This window comes from Gymnoscopelus braueri (genome assembly GCF_963280865.1).
Source record: "Gymnoscopelus braueri genome assembly, chromosome: 5".
Classification (NCBI taxonomy): Eukaryota; Metazoa; Chordata; class Actinopteri; order Myctophiformes; family Myctophidae; genus Gymnoscopelus; species Gymnoscopelus braueri.
The window spans coordinates 45,285,151-45,306,775 of record NC_137606.1 but is presented as its reverse complement, the minus strand read 5'-3'; the positions used below and the strand labels follow the sequence as shown (position 1 = coordinate 45,306,775).

Sequence of the window (21,625 nt, the reverse complement as noted above, 5' to 3'; positions counted from 1 at the left end):
AGGCGGAGGAAGAAATACCACCCTTCTCACATTGGCCTGTTATAGCGCCACCAGCAGGTCTAATTTAGCAAAACACATTTTTGGAACAAAATGCCTCAAATCATGAATGCAGTGTCAATGCAAGAATAAATGGCACGGTTGGCACCCTTTTCACATTGGCCTATTATAGCGGCACCAGGAGGCCAGAATAACCTACCCGACCTGGCGGAGACCTGTGCTCCGAGGAGCACTTTTTCTAGTTGTAACTGTTCCACTGCCTGCAAGACACTCCGCTGCTCTTGCAGAAAAGATGGACTACCTTGTACTACTGTCTGTGGACCCTGTCAACTTCAGGAATGTGACAATCCACATTTTCTTCGTTTCTTCCAGAGGAGCCTGAGGATGATGATGAATGAATGAAGACCACAATAAATGTGGCATTTATTGTGTTCAACACCAAAACCACTGTTCTAGGTAGTAAGCAGGTAGTAACCAATTTTTCAGATATAAGGAAGGCATATTTTCCTAAATTTGTAGTATGGTCTTAAGCATGCATAGAGGTACCAGAATCAGTTGAAAAATCCTTTGTAACATTTTTTCCATTTGAGATATAGCCATTTTAAGCTCCCCGCAGCCATCTGGGACGCCATCTTGAAAATGGCGGCTTTCTGGGACGAATGTATTTTGGTAAACTTTTAGTATGTTATTTAGCATGCCAAATACTACCAGAATCCATTGAAAAACCTTTTGTATTAATTTTTGGGGGGTTAAACCATATATTGACTCACCTACTGAGAAATCGTGTTTGTTTTAGTTTGTGTCAAGGAACCACATGGCTTTAATTTGCAACTTGGATCATCACAACACACATGATGATCACATATCTCCACCAGAGAATTGTTGACAATATGAGGTGGAACTGGAATATTTTGAATATTTGGGCAAGACTGATTGGTAGTTCAGTGGATCTGCGGCACAATGGGTCTGAGATAATCATGAATTCACAAAATGTGAAGAATATTCACACACAAAATATTCTCTATGTGAAACAAGTAATTTGATGCTACTCTGTATAGTGGTTTGCGAGATTAGCCACGGATACGCACACAAAGATACAGGGGCGGAAACATAATCTCCTCTACCTGGCTCATATGGCCAGAGAAAGGGAAGTCTAGGATGAGGTTAGGGGTTAAGGTTAGGTTTAGGCATAGTTTTACTGAGGTTAGGGTTAAGGTTAGGTTTAGGCATAGTTTTACTGAGGTTAGGGTTAAGCTTAGGTTTAGGCATAGTTTTACTGAGGTTAGGGTTAAGCTTAGGTATAGGCACAGTTTTACTGAGGTTAGGGGTTAAGGTTAGGTTTAGGCATAGTTTTACTGAGGTTAGGGTTAAGGTTAGGTTTAGGCATAGTTTTACTGAGGTTAGGGTTAAGCTTAGGTTTAGGCATAGTTTTACTGAGGTTAGGGTTAAGCTTAGGTTTTGGCATAGTTTTACTGAGGTTAGGGTTAAGGTTAGGTATAGGCACAGTTTTACTGAGGTTAGGGGTTAAGGTTAGGTTTAGGCATAGTTTTACTGAGGTTAGGGGTTAAGGTTAGGTATAGGCACAGTTTTACTGAGGTTAGGGGTTAAGGTTATGTTTAGGCATAGTTTTACTGAGGTTAGGGTTAAGGTTAGGTTTAGGCATAGTTTTACTGAGGTTAGGGTTAAGCTTAGGTTTAGGCATAGTTTTACTGAGGTTAGGGTTAAGCTTAGGTTTTGGCATAGTTTTACTGAGGTTAGGGTTAGGGTTAAAGTTAGGTTTAGGCTTAGTTATACTGAGGTTAGGATTAAGGTTAGGTTTAGGCACAGTTTTACTGAGGTTAAGTTTAAGGTTAGGTTTATGCATACTTTTACTGAGATTAAATAAAAAAAATTTTAGGAAGGACTGTCACAGCGACTACTGGCCAATCCACAGCAATCAACAGTCACTGACTAGCCACACAGCAATCAGCAATCACACCAGTGACCATGCACTGACCAGTCACAGCTTGGTTAAAGCACTAGTGAGGTGAATGATGCAGGAGCTGCTGCAGGTCTGTACAGACACAGTTGCTTATAAATCCTGAATTGACCAACTTAGATTTTGTATGATCAGTGAAAAACTGTTTGTGATGCTGGTGTTTTAGATTTCCACCTATTTTGATGATTTCTGGTGTCAATTCGTTATCCTGTGACTCAAATCAAATTGCTGAATTGATGAGTGAACCATGAGATTGAAATGTTTTGTTTGAAATTAATAGAGTTGATAAAGGGTCGTAAATCCTGCTCTATGTTAATTAAAACTATTTGTAGTTAAACAGCTGAAAACCCAGTGTAAGAAGGATGAGACGAAATCAAAGGCAGACACAGGCCGGTTCTCAAATTAAAAGGTTGACATTGTATTAAGAGAAAGAATCCATCCACGAGGCACCGTACAGCAAAAATATCTCTCTGCTATTACAAATACAGGCAATAGCATTTATACACAAGTTGGAGTCCGGACATCAGATATGAGGTGGATCCTAACGATTGGTTAAGAAGACCCTCAGACGTCAGATCATATCTGATGAGCTTAATAAGTTGTTGTTCATCTTATAGTATCCTTGTGTACAACTTATGGTTCCATAAACAAGTTATTCCTTCGATATCATAGGACATGTGGCAGGTTTATCTGTGACAGGGTGACAGCTGACAAAGTAAATTAGTGACGATGTCAGGTCATACAGAGATATAGGTCATCATACAGAGATACAGGTCATCAGGACAGTTAACACATCATTTGATATTAAATCACAAAGCGTTGACCAAGACATGTTTTTACTGATTGGAAACATATGGAGCCGGCACCAGATAGCTATGGAGCCAGCTACATGGCCTTGGTAGGGAAAGTATAGTAGAGTTACAGAAAGCATGTTTAAAAGACTGAAGTACAAGCCCAAAAAGACATCACTATATTAATTTGACTGGTTAGATCGATAGTTCTAGATCATATCAATCTGGTCCACAAAACATATAGGTTTAACTCCATCAGAAACGTTGTTTAAAGTGCAATGTTAAGTGGTTTTGGTTGTTAATCTTGTTTTGTTACATTTAATTCATACATTTTACTTTAAAGAATATTGGCCTTTATGTTATACACAGGCCAGACCATGAGATCTCTGACTGAGGAGTTCTGATGTGTGTGTGAAGATGATATGAAGGCGAGCTAACCATTTTGAGTGATTTCAACACCAGTCTGGACAACCGCTCTCGTTGTCCTGCCAGGGCGGTAGGACAACACACCATTCACCCAACCCCCCATCTCTCACACACACACACACACACACACACACACACACACACACACACACATAGATACACACTTGCCCAACCTATGCCCCTTTGACTCAAGACTTTGACAATTTGACTGAACACAGACTGCCTTACCTGGGCTTGAGGATTGGGAAGTGAAGGGTTAAAGACTATCTGCTTATATAGACGTTCGGGCCGCCCCACGTTGTATCGCCAATCGGACGGATATGCCCATATATGGAGATCTCTGTATCTGTAAGTCCTCGTCCCCTTCATACCCATATATGGAGATATCTGTATCTGTCAGTCCATGTCCCTTTATGCCCATATAGGAGATACCTGATGTCATCAGTATGCCCATATATGGGCATACTGCCCATATATGGAGATCTCTTTATCTGTCAGTCCTTGTCCCTTTAATGCCCATATATGGAGGTCCCTGATGACGTCATCAGTATATGCCCATATATGGGCATGCTGATATTGCCATATATGGAGATCTCTGTATCTGTCAGTCCTTGTCCCTTTTAAGCCCATATAAGGATACCTCTTTATCTGTCGGTCCTTGTCCCTTTTATACCCATATATGGAGATCCCTGATCAGTCATCAGTATATGCCCATATGGGCATGCCCCCTTTTGTGTCCATATATGGAGCTGAGTGATTTGTTTGCGCCTGATGCCTGACGACACATTGAAGTTAGACAACACACTCCATATTTGGGGCGTAGCTGCATTGGGAACTCCTTATATGGTTATGGCTGAGTCATGGTGACATGAGCGTGACATCAGAGGCCTGCCATTCACAGTTAGGATGGAACTGTGAATGGCCATGTTGAGTTACGGTTTATTTTGCTTTCTTCTTTACTTTTGCCCATAATTTCAATACATGGTACCATTTCTAACTGCAAGTCTCTCGAATGTTCTTTAAAGTATTGTCATCAATGTAATTTTCCTTCATTATCATATCTATCTTCTGAGAGCAATAGCTATAAGAGTCCAGTGTTAGCTAAACTTATATCCAGTAAGCATTATGCTACATGAAACTTCCCGTAGCGGTATGTTATGATTGAAATGTTTTATACTTTCTGAAATATGCATCTTTTGTAAACTTTAATTGTATTCTGGAAGTCAATGGAGAGGCAAATAACAATAACAAAATATTTCAATATGTCATCTCAGCGAGCCCTAACATAGCACACAGCTAAAGTAGAAAGTGTGACGACATCCAAATACTCTGTCCAATCAGCTAGCAGCTGTGTTACACCAGCTTCGGATAATGTGAGTATATAAACGTGAGAGCAAGTGTTCTGACTAGATTTTTATAGTAAGCAAAATTTGTTTAGTACTCTTGTTTTAACAGAATTACGTTCATAGCAATGCTGTCACCCACACAGACTACTATCGTTACTCTCCTGCTCTTTACTGTCCTCACCCCGCTGCCCGCAGAGGCAGACAACTTCACTGCTTACTCATTCCAAAACAAAAGTAGGAACTTTGAGCACCTTCATGAGCTCATCAGCACATTCGCCTCTGAGAATGCATGTACGCCCATTGACCCAGCCTCCTCCCTCCTCTCCATCATCCCCTGGGGCTTTGACAGCATCTTTGACATGAAGGTCTTCAGTGCTCTGACACTGGACACCAGGCACGAGGAGGCGGGCATCATGGACTCCAATGAATCGATCAGAATGCGACCCATCTGTAATATGTTATGGATTATGAAATGGATGATTATAAATGAGGAGATAACCAACTCTCTGAAAGAGAACTACACTTATGACAAGGGGGGTCACGATGAACACGTGACAGACCGAATGCTCTTTCTCCATAAAGGCATCGTCATCTCGAGAGGCTTCTTGATCCTGGTCATCTGCTACCTTGTTGTTTTCAGGATCGTCGCGTTCATGCGGTATCTCCACCGGGTCCGAACGAGCAAGGACCTGTTAAAGAAACTCCCCATCCACAAGTACAAGACAGGGGACCCGTACGATGTGTGCCCCATCTGCCTCGCGGAGTACGAGGAAGAAGACAAGCTCAGGGTCCTGCCATGTTCTCATGCCTACCACAGGGAGTGTGTGGACCACTGGCTGACCAACAAGAAAAAGACGTGCCCCTTTTGCACGCAGAAGGTGGAGAACAAGATGTAACCATCCAATTACTTTTTGTCTCCGCCAGGCCGAAGGTATGGTGGAGAGTATGTTTTACCCCCTGTCCGTCCGTCCGTCCGTCCGTCCGTCCGTGTGTGTGTGTGTGTGTGTGTGTGTGTGTGTGTGTGTGTGTGTGTGTGTGTGTGTGTCCGTCTGTCACCAGCACCCATAGGCTAAGCTTTGCAGGACGTGCTGCAACCTGACCTGGCGGAGACCTGTGCTCCGAGGAGCATATCTTCTAGTTTTCCCTTCTTTTTGTTAGGGAGGCATTTATGCCCTATTTAGATAGGAGTGTAGAGGGACAGAAAACCTTGGGTAGAGAAAGGAGACATATACACGATGCGAGTCGGATTCAAACTCGGGTCCTCACGACTCACAAGGAGCATGTGGTGGTCAGTGACAGTGAGCTAACAGCAGTGCCAACAAGTACATTTTATTTATATATAGTGTAGTGCCAAATCACAACATTAGTTATCTCATGACACTTTACACATAGAACATAAAGAGGTTATTAATCATTGTTACTGTTTGGCTGCTACAATGTTTTGCTCTTGTGTACTTAGATTTAACAGTAATAACATGCAAGACATGACAGTTCAAACTCGGGTCCTTGTGGCTCACAAGGAGGATTGTGGTCAGTGTATTAACTGATTGAGTCACCTAGTCAATTTTAGAGAGATAAAGAGATGCACAGCAATAGCAATTACAAGTAGCAGCTAATATGAGTAACGATACATAACTAATAATAACTAACATACTATGGACATATTACGGTCAATCGACTTCATAGAGTCATTAGGGTTTTTTATTTTCTTTTTGTCTAGGGAAGGTGTAGACTAGCCTGGTAAACCCTCCCTCCAGAAATCTCATTTGTATTTTATTTCAGGAGTGAGTCTGGCCTGCAGACCTATATGGGCAATTTGGCTGTGGGCTGGAGCTGGGCGGGAGTAATGAAGCTTTGATGTCCAAGTGGCCCTTTGATGTCCAATTAAGCCACTTTAGGCTGCAGTGATTATCACCAGGAGTAATTGGTTTGTCTTTGATGTTAATGAGCAGCTTGTATGAAAGGTGTATTGATTAATGACGTGCGAACCACTCGGGTTCCACCTGATTGGCCTACCCCCGCTGTCAATCACAAAACAATGAGCGAGGACGCTGATTGGCTCGGTTATTTGGTAATGCACTAGAAACGCCCATACAAGCCTTCATGCCAGACTCACTCCTGGAATCAAATGGAAATGAGATTTCCGGAGGGAGGGTTTACCAGGCTAAGTGTAGACTACCATGTGTGTCATCTGAAACACAGACTCACTAGCTCCTCACTCACCTGTCAGTGAGTTAGGAGTTTCACCGGTCCTCCAGTCCTCCATTCTGGTCCGATCGGCCATCATCTCCAGTCCAGCGTTTTCCTCTTCAGCTCTGAAGTGCTGTTCCTCGTCTTTCTTTTCTTAGCATTCCTAGCATTAGTGTGTGTGTGTGTGGGGGGGTCTCTGGAATTAATTTGGGATCATCATGTATTATGAGTTCTTCTGTATTTAGATGAGATAGTGGAGAGGAAACGGTGGGGAGTGGGGACAACGCCACTGTACCACATGATGTTGCATAACACTATAATTAAACAGGCTTTTCTGCAGCAATATAACTGCTCACATCACTAATCACAGGTGAGTAGAATTAGACCAAGAATCACTTGACAGGCCATCAAACTTCAAAAATGTATCTTTCATACAAAAATGATGATAAGATTACAATACATACCAACGATGCACGACTAGAAGATTTGAGCAGATGTTCGCAGATGACAAAACACAGGAGTGTCATGAAAGTTTGTCCTTGAGATCTAGTGCACTTCCTGACTGAAGTCACAAGTCACATGATGTGTGTCTGTCTGTGTCACATGACAAAACTGAAACCTACATCCTATTTCTATAGTACCTGCCATAGAAATCAATGAATTAAAAAAAAAAAATGTAATCAAAACACAAACATGAAATAAAACAACCGTAACAGAACAATAATAAAGAATAGCAACAATAATAAATGAATAAAATAAAATAGTAGAGTAGGCTATGTATATTGGTCATAGCACACTTTAGGTGCTTGAGGGTGATAAAACAGCAATTACCTATCGAGAATACATTTTCAACAAAATGAGTAACCAAGACGTTAGTCTCTCTCTCTCTCTCTCTCTCTCTCTCTCTCTCTCTCTCTCTCTCTCTCTCTCTCTCTCTCTCTCTCTCTCTCTCTCTCTCTCTCTCTCTCTCGTGATTGTCGCACCTGATTGGCAGGGTTGGGAAGTAACGGATTACATGTAACGCCGTTACGTAATCAGAGTAATGCAAAACGGTAACGTTTTACAGTACATTTTATAATGTGGATTACAGTAATGGGGGTGTTGTAACGGGGGTTACAGGCGGATTACATTCTCCCCTTCCCCTCATCAATTTTACAAACAAGTTATAAATTATTATAACACCAAACAACCACCCAGAACGCACTCCGCACAGACTGCAATGGATGCGTGGAGACGGCCAGGACGCACAGCGCGCACCTCTGTCAATATGGTAATGGTGGACTCTGGTTGAGATTCAACATCAAGTGAAACGCTGCACATAACCAGTGATAGGTTAGATTTAAAGCTTATATTCCAGTTTATAATGCGCGGAAGCCAAGCAACACTTTTGACAGAGAGAGGGGGGGGAGCATGAGAGAGCGCACGATAGAGAGGGAGGGAGAGAGAAAACCCGACGTCGGATCAACAGCAATACAAATTAATAACTGCAAACAGATCCAAAGATTAGGCTATCAATATCATACAAAAGCAGAGAGAAGCTGTGATCTCACTGCTCTGATTGACAATAAATAAATAATCCTTTTGCAAACAATATCCATGTTCTGTTCCTTTGTCAACAATGATCCAAATGGAAAGTTTATTTCAGCAGCTAGAACATGACAGTTTGACATTAGTTTGAGCCGTTTTTGCTGCGCAGCTCCTCGTTTAAGTTAATTGCCTTCACCTGCTGCTGGCTGCGCAACAGGGCAGATCTCCGCCAGGCCAGGTGGCCCTATCCAGGCCCATGAAATTCATAGGCAGTCTACAGTAGCCAAATAGAATGAAATCTGCTAAAACTCACTCATACACTAGCCTGAGGCTACGAGCTCAATCCATGGTCTTGAAGGGCGGACCCAAACACAGCCGCCTGGATTTGTGCGTGGCTTCCTATTGCTTCACCAATCTATGTCCCCGCCTCCCCTCCCCTCCCCCCCTCGGCCTGTGCACGGAGCACGCTGACGTCACCAAATTTAGAGCGACGCCCCTCTGCACTCTGATTGGTTAGGAGATAACAAGGTCCAAGACCATCGTTCCTGCATCGCTCCCCCAGGCTTTTTTTCTTTTGTAACAAAAAAAAAAGCATGGGTTTCCGAGGCTACTCATACACTGATACAGAACCATATATAGGCTAAATATTGTCTCTGACTCTCTGTCGGTTGGGAAAACTGTTCCTTTTATTTTAAAACAATTTCAAATGGTGAAAAAAGCCAATCTACAAGCTATAATTATTAAAAATTAAGAAATACTATATTTTAAATAGTGAAAAATACAGAAAATACATCAAATCTCTAATCTGTGATTCTAATGTGATTAATGTGACCCCTACAGTCAGTGAAGTCCAGTGCTGAATGTGACAAATATTGAGACAAATAGGTATAACCCAATACTAGGGCTTTCACCAACTAGTCGACTAGTATAACCACTAGTCGACTCTGTTGGTACTAGTCGAATAGTTTTTTTTATTTGTTTTATTTGTTTTAATGCCATAGTAATGGCCCGTCTTACTATTATTATTATTATCCTCCTGACTTTATTTTTTATCAAAAGGGGGTCAAAAGTATGCCTAATAAAAGCCTATTATTGGGCAATGGGGCAGGGGGATCCTTGGAGACGCTGCTGTGGTGCTGTGCTGCTGTGCCAGAAGCGCTTCCCTTAAAACGCCATAAAAATAAGGGCAGGAGGATAATAATAATAGTAATATAGTAGTAGGATGGCATTAAAACAATGCCCCCCCTAAAAAAAAAAAGAAAAGATTTTTAATGTTAATTTCGACTAGTCGACTAGTCGACTACTAATTGGTCAAAACAGTCGACTCACACAAATCATTAGTTGTGAATGCCCTACCCAATACATAATTTTATGAAATAAATGGGTTATATTTTACAGATAGTTACACTATTCTTGTACTATATTAAAATTAAATCATCCTTAACCTTCAAGTTAAATTAATTATTTCCGTGGACTTAAAAATCGTTTGATTTGATGGCCTTCTTTTTGATTTGATGGCCTTCTTTTTGATTGGCCTTTTACAGGCCCTACCAGCCTGTAGGGGGAGGTAGAGAGTAACATATTATAATACCAGCCTGTAGGGGGAGGTAGAGAGTAACATATTATAATACCAGTCTGTAGGGGGACGTAGAGAGTAACATATTATAATAGCAGCCTGTAGGGGGAGGTAGAGAGTCACATATTATAATAGCAGCCTGTAGGGAGAGGTAGAGAGTAACATATTATAATTCCAGTCTGTAGGGGGCGGTAGAGAGTCACATATTATAATTCCAGTCTGTAGGGGGAGGTAGAGAGTAACATATTATAATTCCAGTCTGTAGGGGGAGGTAGAGAGTAACATATTATAATAGCAGCCTGTAGGGGGAGGTAGAGAGTAACATATTATAATACCAGCCTTTAGGGAGAGGTAGAGACTGAGAGTCACATATTATAATTCCAGTCTGTAGGGGGAGGTAGAGAGTCACATATTATAATTCCAGTCTGTAGGGGGAGGTAGAGAGTAACATATTATAATAGCAGCTTGTAGGGGGAGGTAGAGAGTAACATATTATAATAGCAGCCTGTAGGGGGAGGTAGAGAGTAACATATTATAATACCTTTGCTCAGTGAAACCTGTGTCCAAACCCAATGTTGAATAAATGTGACTAACAATAGCATAATGTAGTCGTGTTTTTCATCAAAATTAATGAATAAATGCAAAAAAAAAACGGCGTAAAACATGTACACGCACTTTCGTACACTACAGTGCGTGTACATGTTTACTTGCTGCCCTTTATGCGAAATGGCAGAGGATTTTTTGTTTACCTCCATGTAATGCATCAATGCAATTCAATAAACGATGCAATAACAGTAAAAGTTTGTCCATTATTTTGCCGCGGTAATGGTATTATTTTTAGAGGTATTATAAAGGTCTTAAAAGGTCTTAATTTTGTACTTAAGAAGTCTGCAGATACCCTGGCCAGAGGGATCCCCAAACACTGCTGCTGTCTGGCATAAAATGGGTTGTACATACTGGTGGAAAAGGTACTCAAATGTTTGATTTAAGTAAAAGTATCAATACTGCAATGTAGAAGTACTCTGTTACAAGTAAAAGTCCGGAATTCAAAATTTACTTGAGTAAAAGTATTGATATCAAAATGTAAAGTACCAAAAGTAAAAGTACTAAAATGTTTGAAAATAGCAGATCTACAAGCTCACAACGCACCGCATCTTTGAGCTTGTAGATCGGCTATTTTCAAAGTATTGGTAATACTCAAGTAAAGAAAAAATATATCTAAAAATTGTACTTAAGTACAGTACTTAAGTAAATGTACTTTGTTACTTTCCACCACTGCTGCTGTCTGGCATATAATGGATTGATTGATTGATTGATGTAGTTTATTTAGAAAGACATGAGAATAGTACATGACAGTACATAACAGTACATGGAAGTACAAATTCACAATACAAGGTCTACTAAACTGGAAACCCTCATTAAGCATTACGCTTGTTTAAGATGAGAACCCCATGCACACAAATCATGATGAAATATAAGAGGCAGGCAGATATACACACTACTATACAGAATGTCATACAATCAGCTTTCAGGTTACTGGTATGACGAGAGAAAAAAAAATATATATATATATATAAAAGAGGAAAATGAAGGAGGGGGGGGGGGGGGTAGGGAGGGGTAGGTTAAGACTTAGACAGGGGCCATTTTCGAATTGCAGCCTCCTGAAGGTGTATCTTTAGGGCAGTTTTGAAAGTGAGTAGGGTTTTACACTCCTTTACTCCTTTTGGTAGGGCATTCCACATTTTTGATGAATAGCATGAGAACGAGTTCATACCCTTAGTTGAGCCAAATCTGGGTTGAACATGATCAGTGGAGCTGCCTCTGGTGTTATGATCATGGACTTCATTAACATTTTTGAAGTATTTTGACAAATACAGGGGGATCCCAATGTTGTGGTGTATCTTGAAGACCAGGCCCATAGCAAGTTGCTGTACTCTGTCCTCAACCCTAAGCCATCCAATCCTAGCAAAATGAGCAGGGGTTAGATGGGTTCTGTGATTGAGGCCAAGAAGTAGCCTTACAAGTTTGTTTTGGGATGTTTGGAGCCTTGTTTTTAAGGCCTTGGAGGTGTTGTGATACCATGAAGTGCATGCATAATCATAATGACCTTGAATGAGGGCCCCTGCAAGAATCTTCAGAGTATTCTTACTGACTAGGCGATCAATCCTCCACAAATAGCGTGTTGTTCGGTTGACATTTTTGATCACTTTTTCTGCGTTTTTGTTACCAGAGATGTTTGCCTCCAAGATGGAGCCCAGGTAGGTAATTTCATCCTTTCTTTTGATGACATTATCACCCACTTTGATCGTGAAACTCTCTGCCTTGCTAAGGTTAGGACTGGACCCAAAGAGGATGGATTCAGTTTTACCCAGGTGTAATGAAAGTTTGTTGTCAGAGAGCCAGATGCAGATCTTGTTGAGTTCGGAGCTGAGAGTTTTCTCAACCTGCAGCCTGTCCCTGTCCGAGACTAGCAGGGCCGAGTCATCTGCGAACAGGAACAGCTTGCAGTCGCAGGCCGATGACATGTCATTCACATATATCAGGAACAGTAAAGGTCCTAGTATACTTCCTTGTGGGACACCACAAGTCACAGGGAGGGGGGGGGACTGGGTGCCGTTTACTTCCACCACTTGCTCCCTCCCTTCCAGGTAGGATCTCATCCAGTTCACTGACGTATCATCAAAACCTATTGCTTTGAGCTTATTGATCATAATTGGGTGATTGACGGTGTCAAAGGCCTTTTGGAGGTCCAGCATGACCATGCCGCAATATTTGCCCTTGTCGACATCTTGTTTGATAGAGTCGTTCAAATAGAGAAGGCATGTGTCAGTGGAGTGGTTTGTTCTGAAACCAGATTGGAATTTGTAAATTAGATTTTTTTCGGCAAGATACTTATCGACCTGTTCATAGACTATTTTTTCCATGACTTTCGAGATGGAGCTAAGAATAGAAATAGGGCGGTAGTTGCCAGGGTCTAATTTGTTTCCTTTTTTGTACAGAGGGGTCACCCTTGCTTTTTTGAAATCGTTGTCGTTGTCGTTGTCGTTGGATTGTACATACTGTATGTGCAGTAATATGTCTTGTCCACTGGTTGGTACAGTATAAGCAGCTTGTGATGGTGTGTGTGTGTGTGTGTGTGTGTGTGTGTGTGTGTGTGTGTGTGTGTGTGTGTGTGTGTGTGTGTGTGTGTGTGTGTGTGTGTGGCCAGTGACTTACATCTCCATTTAGCCATCAGGGAATCGATGTCCATGAGACCGGTGAGCAGCTGGAAAGGAACCTGAAACCTGGGCACCTCTCTGAAGGAAAACAGAAGGTTGTACAATGTAAGGCTATTGCGGAGACGGCGTCACGGCGGAGACAACTTAATAGGACTACACCATGAATTTGAACTTTGTGTGTTTTTGGTCTCTCCTGCCTCTCTTCTATCCCAAAAAATACCCCAGTTTGAGCACTCAGGCTTTCACAGCATATCTGGGGTTTTATGTAAATTGGTCTCAAAACAGGCCAACTGATTTGCCCCCGTCCCGTGACGATTTAGGTGAGTGAGAGTGTGAGTGTGTGTGTGCAGGTTGCTGCTGAATAAACATGCAGTCTGAGTAAATGTCACCTGACTATACAGTACACAGAAGGTGAGAAAGTGTTGGTATGAACCCCTCATACCTGTAGAAATAGATCATCAGAGCTCCTTGGAGAGCTTTGTATGACAGACGCCTGTCACCTGCACACACAGGAAATAAATAGTTCATGTGAAATCACGTGCTATTACAAACTTATATTGTTCTATATACTATGGCATGGCATCAAAAAGAATTACAACTGTAGTATATAGTGGTGTCAAAAGAAAAAAAGGATTATTGTTAAAAGGAAAGTCACAGAAAAAAGTATTTATATATTTAAACTGACTCCGGACTCTCGCACCTCTACTCAGGAGATCTTCGTGATGTGTTTCATCAAAGAGCGAAGAGAACAGATCTTTCTGCTTGACCAGATCATCCGTCAGCTCCTGCTTCTCTTCAGAGTCGGTCATTTTCTGTCAGAATTGACAACGGCAACAATAAATAAAACACAGTATCTGTCAGTCATTTCATTTCTCTACACACAAACTACCAGTGGTGGAAAAAGTACTCAAATGTTAAGTAAAACTTAACATAGGCCTAAGTAAAAGTAAAACTTAAGTAAAAGTATCAATACTGCAATGTAGAAGTACTCTGTTACAAGTAAAAGTCCAGAATTCAAGATGTACTTATTACAAAAGTACTGGTATCAAAATGTACATAAGTACTAAAAGTTAAAGTACACAAATGTTTGAAAATAGCAGATCTACAACGATACACGCAGCCGATACCTTGCAGCCTTTCTCGCTGTCGGGGAGGTAGCAGTGTCGAGGAAAGTCTCTGGCTGTGTAGGGCTTGCCTGGGTTCGGGTGCTCATCTGGTCAGGGAGAGAGAGGGGTCACATCAATTAATTTATCATCATCAAAGTCTAAACTTTTTTTTCTTTTTCCTTTTGCAATTTATTTCGGAGATCTCAGAGTCAACAGAACAAAGCTACTTCAACTCACTGCTCCAATGCTACCGTTTGATTACAGAGAGAATTATGAGTCATACCTTCTCTGGTGGACTTTTGACTTTCTGTAGATACTTCTTTACCACCTTTTCTGGAGTCTTGCCTGGAGAGACAAGACGAGAAGGACAAGAAAGCAGAGGAGTGAAGATGGGAGAAAGTGGAGAAAAAAAGTTTTAGAGCGTGCTACTCTCTTTTCTATACAACCATTCTTTTCAGATTACAGTTAAACACACATGGTGAATTTATTTTCTTTGTTAGGGGAAAAACTAGTCAGGAAAAACCCTCAAACAGTAACATACTAATGTTCATCAATGCAGGGTCTGAACATTTTCTGGGGCCTGCATTTAGCTGTTAACCAGTGTTTAATAAAGTCATGTTTGTTGTTTTATTTTATGTAAAGGCTCGGCTACATCAGAACTCCACGATGAAAATATATAATCATTGCCTTCATACCTGAGGAGAACTCCTGTTGTCGAAAATGGTAAAGCTGGGTTCCATGATGCCAGTCCTGGAGGTTATGCTGTAGAGAAAGAAAAGAGAAGGAAAAAAATACATTTAACATTTCGGCTGTGGCATAATATTGTAAATTGGCTATTTTCAGCAGCCAGTTCATTTAATGTAAAGCAAAATAATTAAGAAAATGAGCAGCCTTTCGTGTGTGTGTGTGTGTCTAGCTTTTAGCTTATTCTAGCCTTCAGCTAACATGAGCTCGGCGATCTATATAAATAAAATAAGTACAAGTATCCATAACAAAGACTTGCCTACCAATCCATCGATCAAAAGTTAGTATCATAACTCTGTGACGTGATTAAAAGTAATGCGGGCAATAGCAACCAAGAAAAGTCCAGTTGGTTAGCTCCAGTAGGCTAGCTAGCTAGCATGCTAACATGTAAACAATGAAACAACGTCAAACATTTCTAAAACGAGATATTTAGACTACACACAGCAGGCATACATCCACACAGATACAAAAATATAGTAGGCTAATACACACACTAATCTTTAAATTACATTTCCCCGGAGGAAAAGGATCGATATATCAGCGGTGATTTTCACCTCCGTTGAGAACGCGCCTTGGACCCTGATAGAGTCATTTGATCTCTTATCTTATCTTAATTATCATAATGTGTCTAGGGTCCTTAACCTGGTTAAAATGTCCTATTAATTATGGTCTCATAATGGGCCTGTAATACTGTCATGTTAAAAGTACTCAGTACTCTGTACTCTCAGTCTCTCTGTCTGCCAACCAAGGTCAAATCCATGCTACAGGCTTTCTGTGACAATCTTGTTTTGGGAACACGGTATCTGGGTGTTCTCTTCTCTACAGCTGTCTTTCCTTAGTGTCACCAAGCCTCCACTGACCAGTGGGTCAGAGCAAGATGTCAAACGTGTTGACCCAGACATGGGGACGCTGTTGTCCAGAGATAAACTGTCACACCATCATCCTCCATCATAATCTACCATCATCTAACATCATCAGACGACGACGTAACCATCGCTCTCATCCAATCCGAGAAGTCCACCTTCACCCGGAACCTCGTCGATGTCACATCCTATGATGTCATATGTTTATGTTACTGGACTCTGTTAAAAGCTACTGCTTCCTCTGTTACACTACGGAGAGACGCCGACCGATGATGCGGAACCATACCTGTGATATACTGTAAACCTTCTATTGTCTCTCTGATCTGAATACAAACATGTTTCATTATACCCATGGCTGTGTCTTCTGAGTTTGGTTTTTCCTTATTGCCTCCGTTATACAAGTATGATGTACTTTGTGTGGGTCATAAGGTTAATTCAACTCCATCAGACCCGACGCAGAAGCAACCGGAAACCTTATTGTTGCAAGCGGGGTCATACCTATGTTCCCCCACTAAGGAACATAGGTACGGTCCCGTTGCAAGCCAGCCCCCGGCCGTGTTGTTGTTGGCTTGGCTAAGCTGGCTTATAGTTGAGGTATACCGCCACCTACTGTACCGGAGTATGTATTATGAGTCCCTGCTGTATAATAAGGGTAATAATAATAATAATAATAATAATAATAATAATAATAATAATAATAATAATAATAATAATAATAAGGTATTGGGTAAACAAATAAATACAATTACCTCAATAACAGCTGGAATTTATATCACAATATTTCTGTCTATAATGGAAAATATTAATATCAAGTCAGGGTGAAGTGTTGATAATTTATTAAGAAGATCCAGCAACAGCAGTAAAGATCAGTATAGATCTAAATAGTAATATAATTATATATTCTAAATATAAGGGTGACACATAGTTTATACAAGTACAGATTTGCTGACAGGGTGAGTGAGAGTAAGCTCAGCTTCAATAAGATTGCATGCTAATGGCAGATAAGAGGGTGTGTCCACACATTTGCAAAGTGGACACTTAAGATGCTAAAATCAAACATTCATGGTCAAATCAAACATTCACAACACATCAGCATTGATAGATGTGTGTCCACAGACAGACAAACAGAGACAGAAAATATCCGTAGGCTGTCTGATAATTCTATTCCAATCTCACTATACTTCATAAGAAGTTATATTCATAATTAATTAATGTGTGTTATTAACAATATGCCACTTGAGTATTAAATAATAGTTAAAGGTAACACAAGCAAATTATTTAATTGTATTTTAAATAGGAATTAAATCCCAATACACAGAATTAACAATGCAATGAGTAAATACAATACAATAAGAATGTAAGGTCACCTTACTTTGTTTTGATCACTAAATAACACCAAGCTTAGGTTCAGGGTGAAAAATAGCAAAAAAAATCTAATGGGATCCATAAACGTGCTTTATTATGTCCTCACAAGTATGAGTCCTCACAAGTATAGTAATACTGAGAGACAGAGAGACAGAGGGCTCTATTCAGGGTGAAATTTGAACAAACCACTAATTACGGATTTCGGACTAGGCAAGAGGCGTTTCCCCGCAAAATTCGGTATTCTGTGGCACCCCTCTCACCCGCCAAACACCTGAGCTACCCCTTACATTATGCATAGGTGTGGTTTGGGCGTTACAATGATAAAACCAATCACCGTGCCAGAAGCCATTGCCTTTAAGAGAAGACTGCGCTAGCCGTCATCCCCGATCCAATATATGCTCTAGCCTATCTCCCTGTCTGCAGTCTCTGCACTGTTGCCTGGTCTGATTATTATAAGCCGCATTGGGCTTGTTTTCCTTCTTTTTTTTATTTTTATCCAAATTCATTTTTATATTAATTTGTAGCCTATTGTGTTCACAATAAGCTTGTCATATTAGTCAGATCCCCAAGAGTATATGAAAGCCATTTAAAATAGTTATATATTCTTACACAGCTGATGCCAAATAATTAATCAACAGGGCAGCGCAACTCAAAAGTAGGTCAAATCAAGTCATGACGCAGCAGCAGATCGAGCACCCTTTAAAGTTTAAACCATAACATGACATCTTCAGACTATTGAGCTTTCTTCATGTCTTTTTCGCCTCAAAGTAAATGTTGGATTATTTCTTCAAATGAGAGCAGCGGGCAGTAGCCTAGAAGGTAACATTGGATGTGATTTCTCCATCACAAAAATGATTACGGTTATTCTATGAAACATATATTTCATAGAATAACCATAATCATTTTTAAAATGGTTATGGGGCAGTGTATATATTTATATAGCCCTATTTGCTCCAAGCTGTTTTTTAAATAAAATATAGACTGCTGGAAGAATTAAAGAATTACCAAGATTTAATGAGAAATAAGGCTTCTTTAGAAAAATGACTGACGGGCTGGGCTGGGCCTAATTTGTCAATTATTAGTCGAGCCGGGCTGAAATATTTAGGGGATATGAAAGCTCTAGTTAGTAGTTTGAAGTGCTCATGTGGCTTTGCTTCTTTTTGTTCTCATAGACCTGCGGTTGCTTATTTCTCGCCAAGGCTGGCAACACGGCTCATGGTCCAACGCACAAAGCCATTGTAGTGTCTGTTTGCACTTGGGGGGTGATTTTAGAAACCGGCGGGTGGTATTAGATTCCACTATCCCCCCCCCCGAAACCCGTACCCATGTGTGTCTGTAGAATTGCAATGTGGGGGATATAGCAACAACACGCCCACGGGCACACCTCCACGCGCAAATAACGGCGTTGGCATAATGGTGACGGGTAGAGCAGGTGCTAGAATAACCTATTGGGGCGGCGCAGCTCCATTATCAGTATTTAACAGGTTAAGGGTAGCGTTGCGGCTGGGAAAACTGGCACAGAATAGAGCCGAGAGAGTCTTGTCCTCAACATGGACAGCGTCACACTGGTGCGACAATAGACGCTCACGACACATCGCCACGCATTTCAATGAGCGAGACCCCTTCAGCGTGGGGATAGACCAGCGTTGTCGGTCTATCCCCACGCCCCGAAACTACCAGCCTGACGTCAGCGGTCACGCTCAGTTGCTAGCTGGGTAGCTCTGCTGCAGTGTGTGATGTCCTCTAGCTGCATTGATCCCACTGGGTCAGGCAATGAGTGACAGAGATGTCAAAAATCCAGGCCAAATGCCATCAAAACAGCACCAAGAGACCATTGCAGCGGTCTGTAATGAATTAAACGGTATTAACTGTCCCTGTCCGTCCGAATGGAAAGAAAGATGGCTGCCGTTCACAATAAGAGAGCAGGGAGGGAGGGGGTGGAGATAGTCTGTGTGTGTATCTGCTCCCCAATCGGGAGTAAAGTCCCCACCCCCCTCCCGTGTGTGTAAATGCTCCCCAATCGGGAGTAAAGTCCCCACCCCCCTCCCCCGGGCCGATTTGGCGAGGCGGGTGTGTCGGCCGGGCTCTCCAAGCAATCCCGGCCGAACCTCACCGGGGGCGTGCCCGCCGCGGGCCAATCGGCTGCAGCCCCAGTGTATCGTGTTACCCTCCTGTAGCACTTGACAAAGCCAGATGCAACAGTGGATTCAAACCCACAACCTCCTCTGGAACTTTACCACTGTGCCACCACCCGAGCACCACAGTTTTCCATAAATGAGGTAACATACTGTACATATTGTACTGTAGATAAAATTCATGCTTACACTACAGACGTTTTCAGACTTTAAATGAAAATGCATGCAGTAGCCTACTGTACTGCAATTAACATTAATATGGAAGGAGGGAAATCATGTTTAGTCAACTTTAGTCACGTAAACTGAAATCCTAAATGGTTGCTGTGGACAATGTCTCTGATGTCAATTCTTTAAACTAGATGTCAGGGCCGCTTCGCGGCCCTCACATCTAGGCCCGATCCGAGGTTGGTCCAGACAGCACTGGCCTATAGTCACTCTGCACACACGTCATGCGAAGTCCGGCCCCTCTGGCCTCTCCTCTCGGCTCCTCCCCTCTCCTCTCCTCCCTCCCCGCTTTGCTTTGCGGCCCTAACCTCTAGTGACTAGAGTCTAGTCCCAACCTCCCAACCTCCCAACCTCCCAACCGTGGTCATGTGATGGAGGTCAGACTTCCTGTATCTGGTTGCTATGGCAACCTGCCAGATCAGGCTGAGGGTCTGATAGGCAAATCGCAAAATCAATCAAGCCGAGAGTCTGATCACTGATCGAGGTGGGGTGAGGAGCCTAAAACATAGCCAGAGCTCTGATCAACAGTCTGTGGCGTGTCTTGGAGGCATGTGGAGTGATCCTGTGCTTGCGAATCCCGCACGAACTTTCAGAGCTTTTGTCAATTATATAGTTGTAAGATAATGCTGCTCTTTTCACAACATCTTCACAATGATGGAGCCATGGGAAAAAAAAAGAAAAAAGAAAATTATGTAGAAACGGCATGGCTACAATGGATCTCTCAGACTTTGCTCCAATGTGGATCTTGTGACAGACTGCAAATTTGGGCAAGGTTTCGCATACTAGCTAGTCTTTGGCAACTGAATTTTCCCTGCAGGATCAATGAAGCTCTATCTCTTTCAGAGTCACACCGTAAAAATAGACTAGGTCTAATAATGCAGCGGCTTTGGATTTGCCGCGGCATTGGATCTCGGGTTTCATGTCGTCAGTCAGTACTACGATGTCAGTCATCTCCATATTAGGGCAAGGTTGCAGCTAATTTCAGCCCAATTTGATTAAAAAAAATCAAACCCAGTGTGATGTGTCTCACTAGCCAATCACAGCACGTGACACATACACCCCTAGTATAACATGATGAAACCCAGTGTGAAGTGGGTGGTGTGGTCATCACAGTGGTCATCATAGTGATGGAAGCTCACTTCCAAAAAAAATATTTTTGGAAGTCCATAATCTTATTTATAGGTTATTAATGTCATCATGTGTCTCGCTAGCCAATCACTGTGCAGAGTCATAGAGAATCGAGTCAGCCGATAGTCAGCCAATAGAGTCGGCCAATCACAGTACAGGAAAGTGGGCCAGGTGGGCCAATCACAGTGCAGGAAACTAATACTAATGAGGTCTCCCAACCCCACTTATAGGGGCGGTTACACCGCCCAAAAAGTATACACATGGGGAAAATGTGCATGGCAGTACTTCCTTGGTCTGCTGGCAGCATGCACAAAAGATTTGGCCTGGTAAAGGGATATACCGTAAAAAGTGATTTCTTATAATTAAAAAAACTAGTCCATACCCGTGGGGGGATATGCGCACATGATCTGGCAACCCGGGAGGCAAATCGTCCCATAGCTCGCGGGCCATCCCACTGCTGGGCAGTCGTAATCATGGCGACATTCTTTTACACAAAAACGCTAATAAACAGCTGAGATTTGGTGAAATCAAAAAACGGGCTTCGCTGTTCCGTGCACATGGTAATGGTCAATGGCTGTGTGCAAATTCAGATCAACTGCTCCAGCCACTGAGGAGAACCGGGCAGAACCAATTTTGGCCTCGCCACTACACCACTACAGAGCTTTGTAGAATTATAGGAGGATACTTCTTATCTTCTCTCCTCTGTCGCTTGCACTGACAACTGTTACTGGCTGTGACCTTCCTTTTAAAGCAGGGGTCCCAAACATCTTTTGCACCATGGACCACTTTCATATACACACATATCATGCACACACGTACATGCGTGTGTGCTTGCTTGCGTGGAGTGTGTGCCTGGAGTCGAGTCAGAGCGATAGAACTGCCGATCCAACCGATATGCCCATATATAGGCATACATATGGAGATTCCGTTGTCCAGAAACACTGATCCAACCGATCTACCCATATTTGGGCATAATACTGATGACATAAGGGATCTGATGACAGACAGAG

The 21,625-nt window shown here is 42.0% G+C and overlaps 2 protein-coding genes across 2 annotated transcripts in view; both read left to right on the top strand.

The window, feature by feature from the left end:
• stard10 (StAR related lipid transfer domain containing 10) overlaps positions 1 to 21,625 on the top strand; it is a 118,693-nt gene that overhangs the window by 16,544 nt on the left and 80,524 nt on the right. The window lies entirely within an intron of this gene.
• Positions 4,664 to 5,434, top strand: LOC308085931 (E3 ubiquitin-protein ligase RNF13-like; the record flags this gene model as incomplete). The annotated part of the gene is made up of 1 exon (XM_080429246.1): positions 4,664 to 5,434. One exon carries the CDS (start codon positions 4,664 to 4,666, stop codon positions 5,432 to 5,434), a length of 771 nt encoding a protein of 256 aa, XP_080285372.1.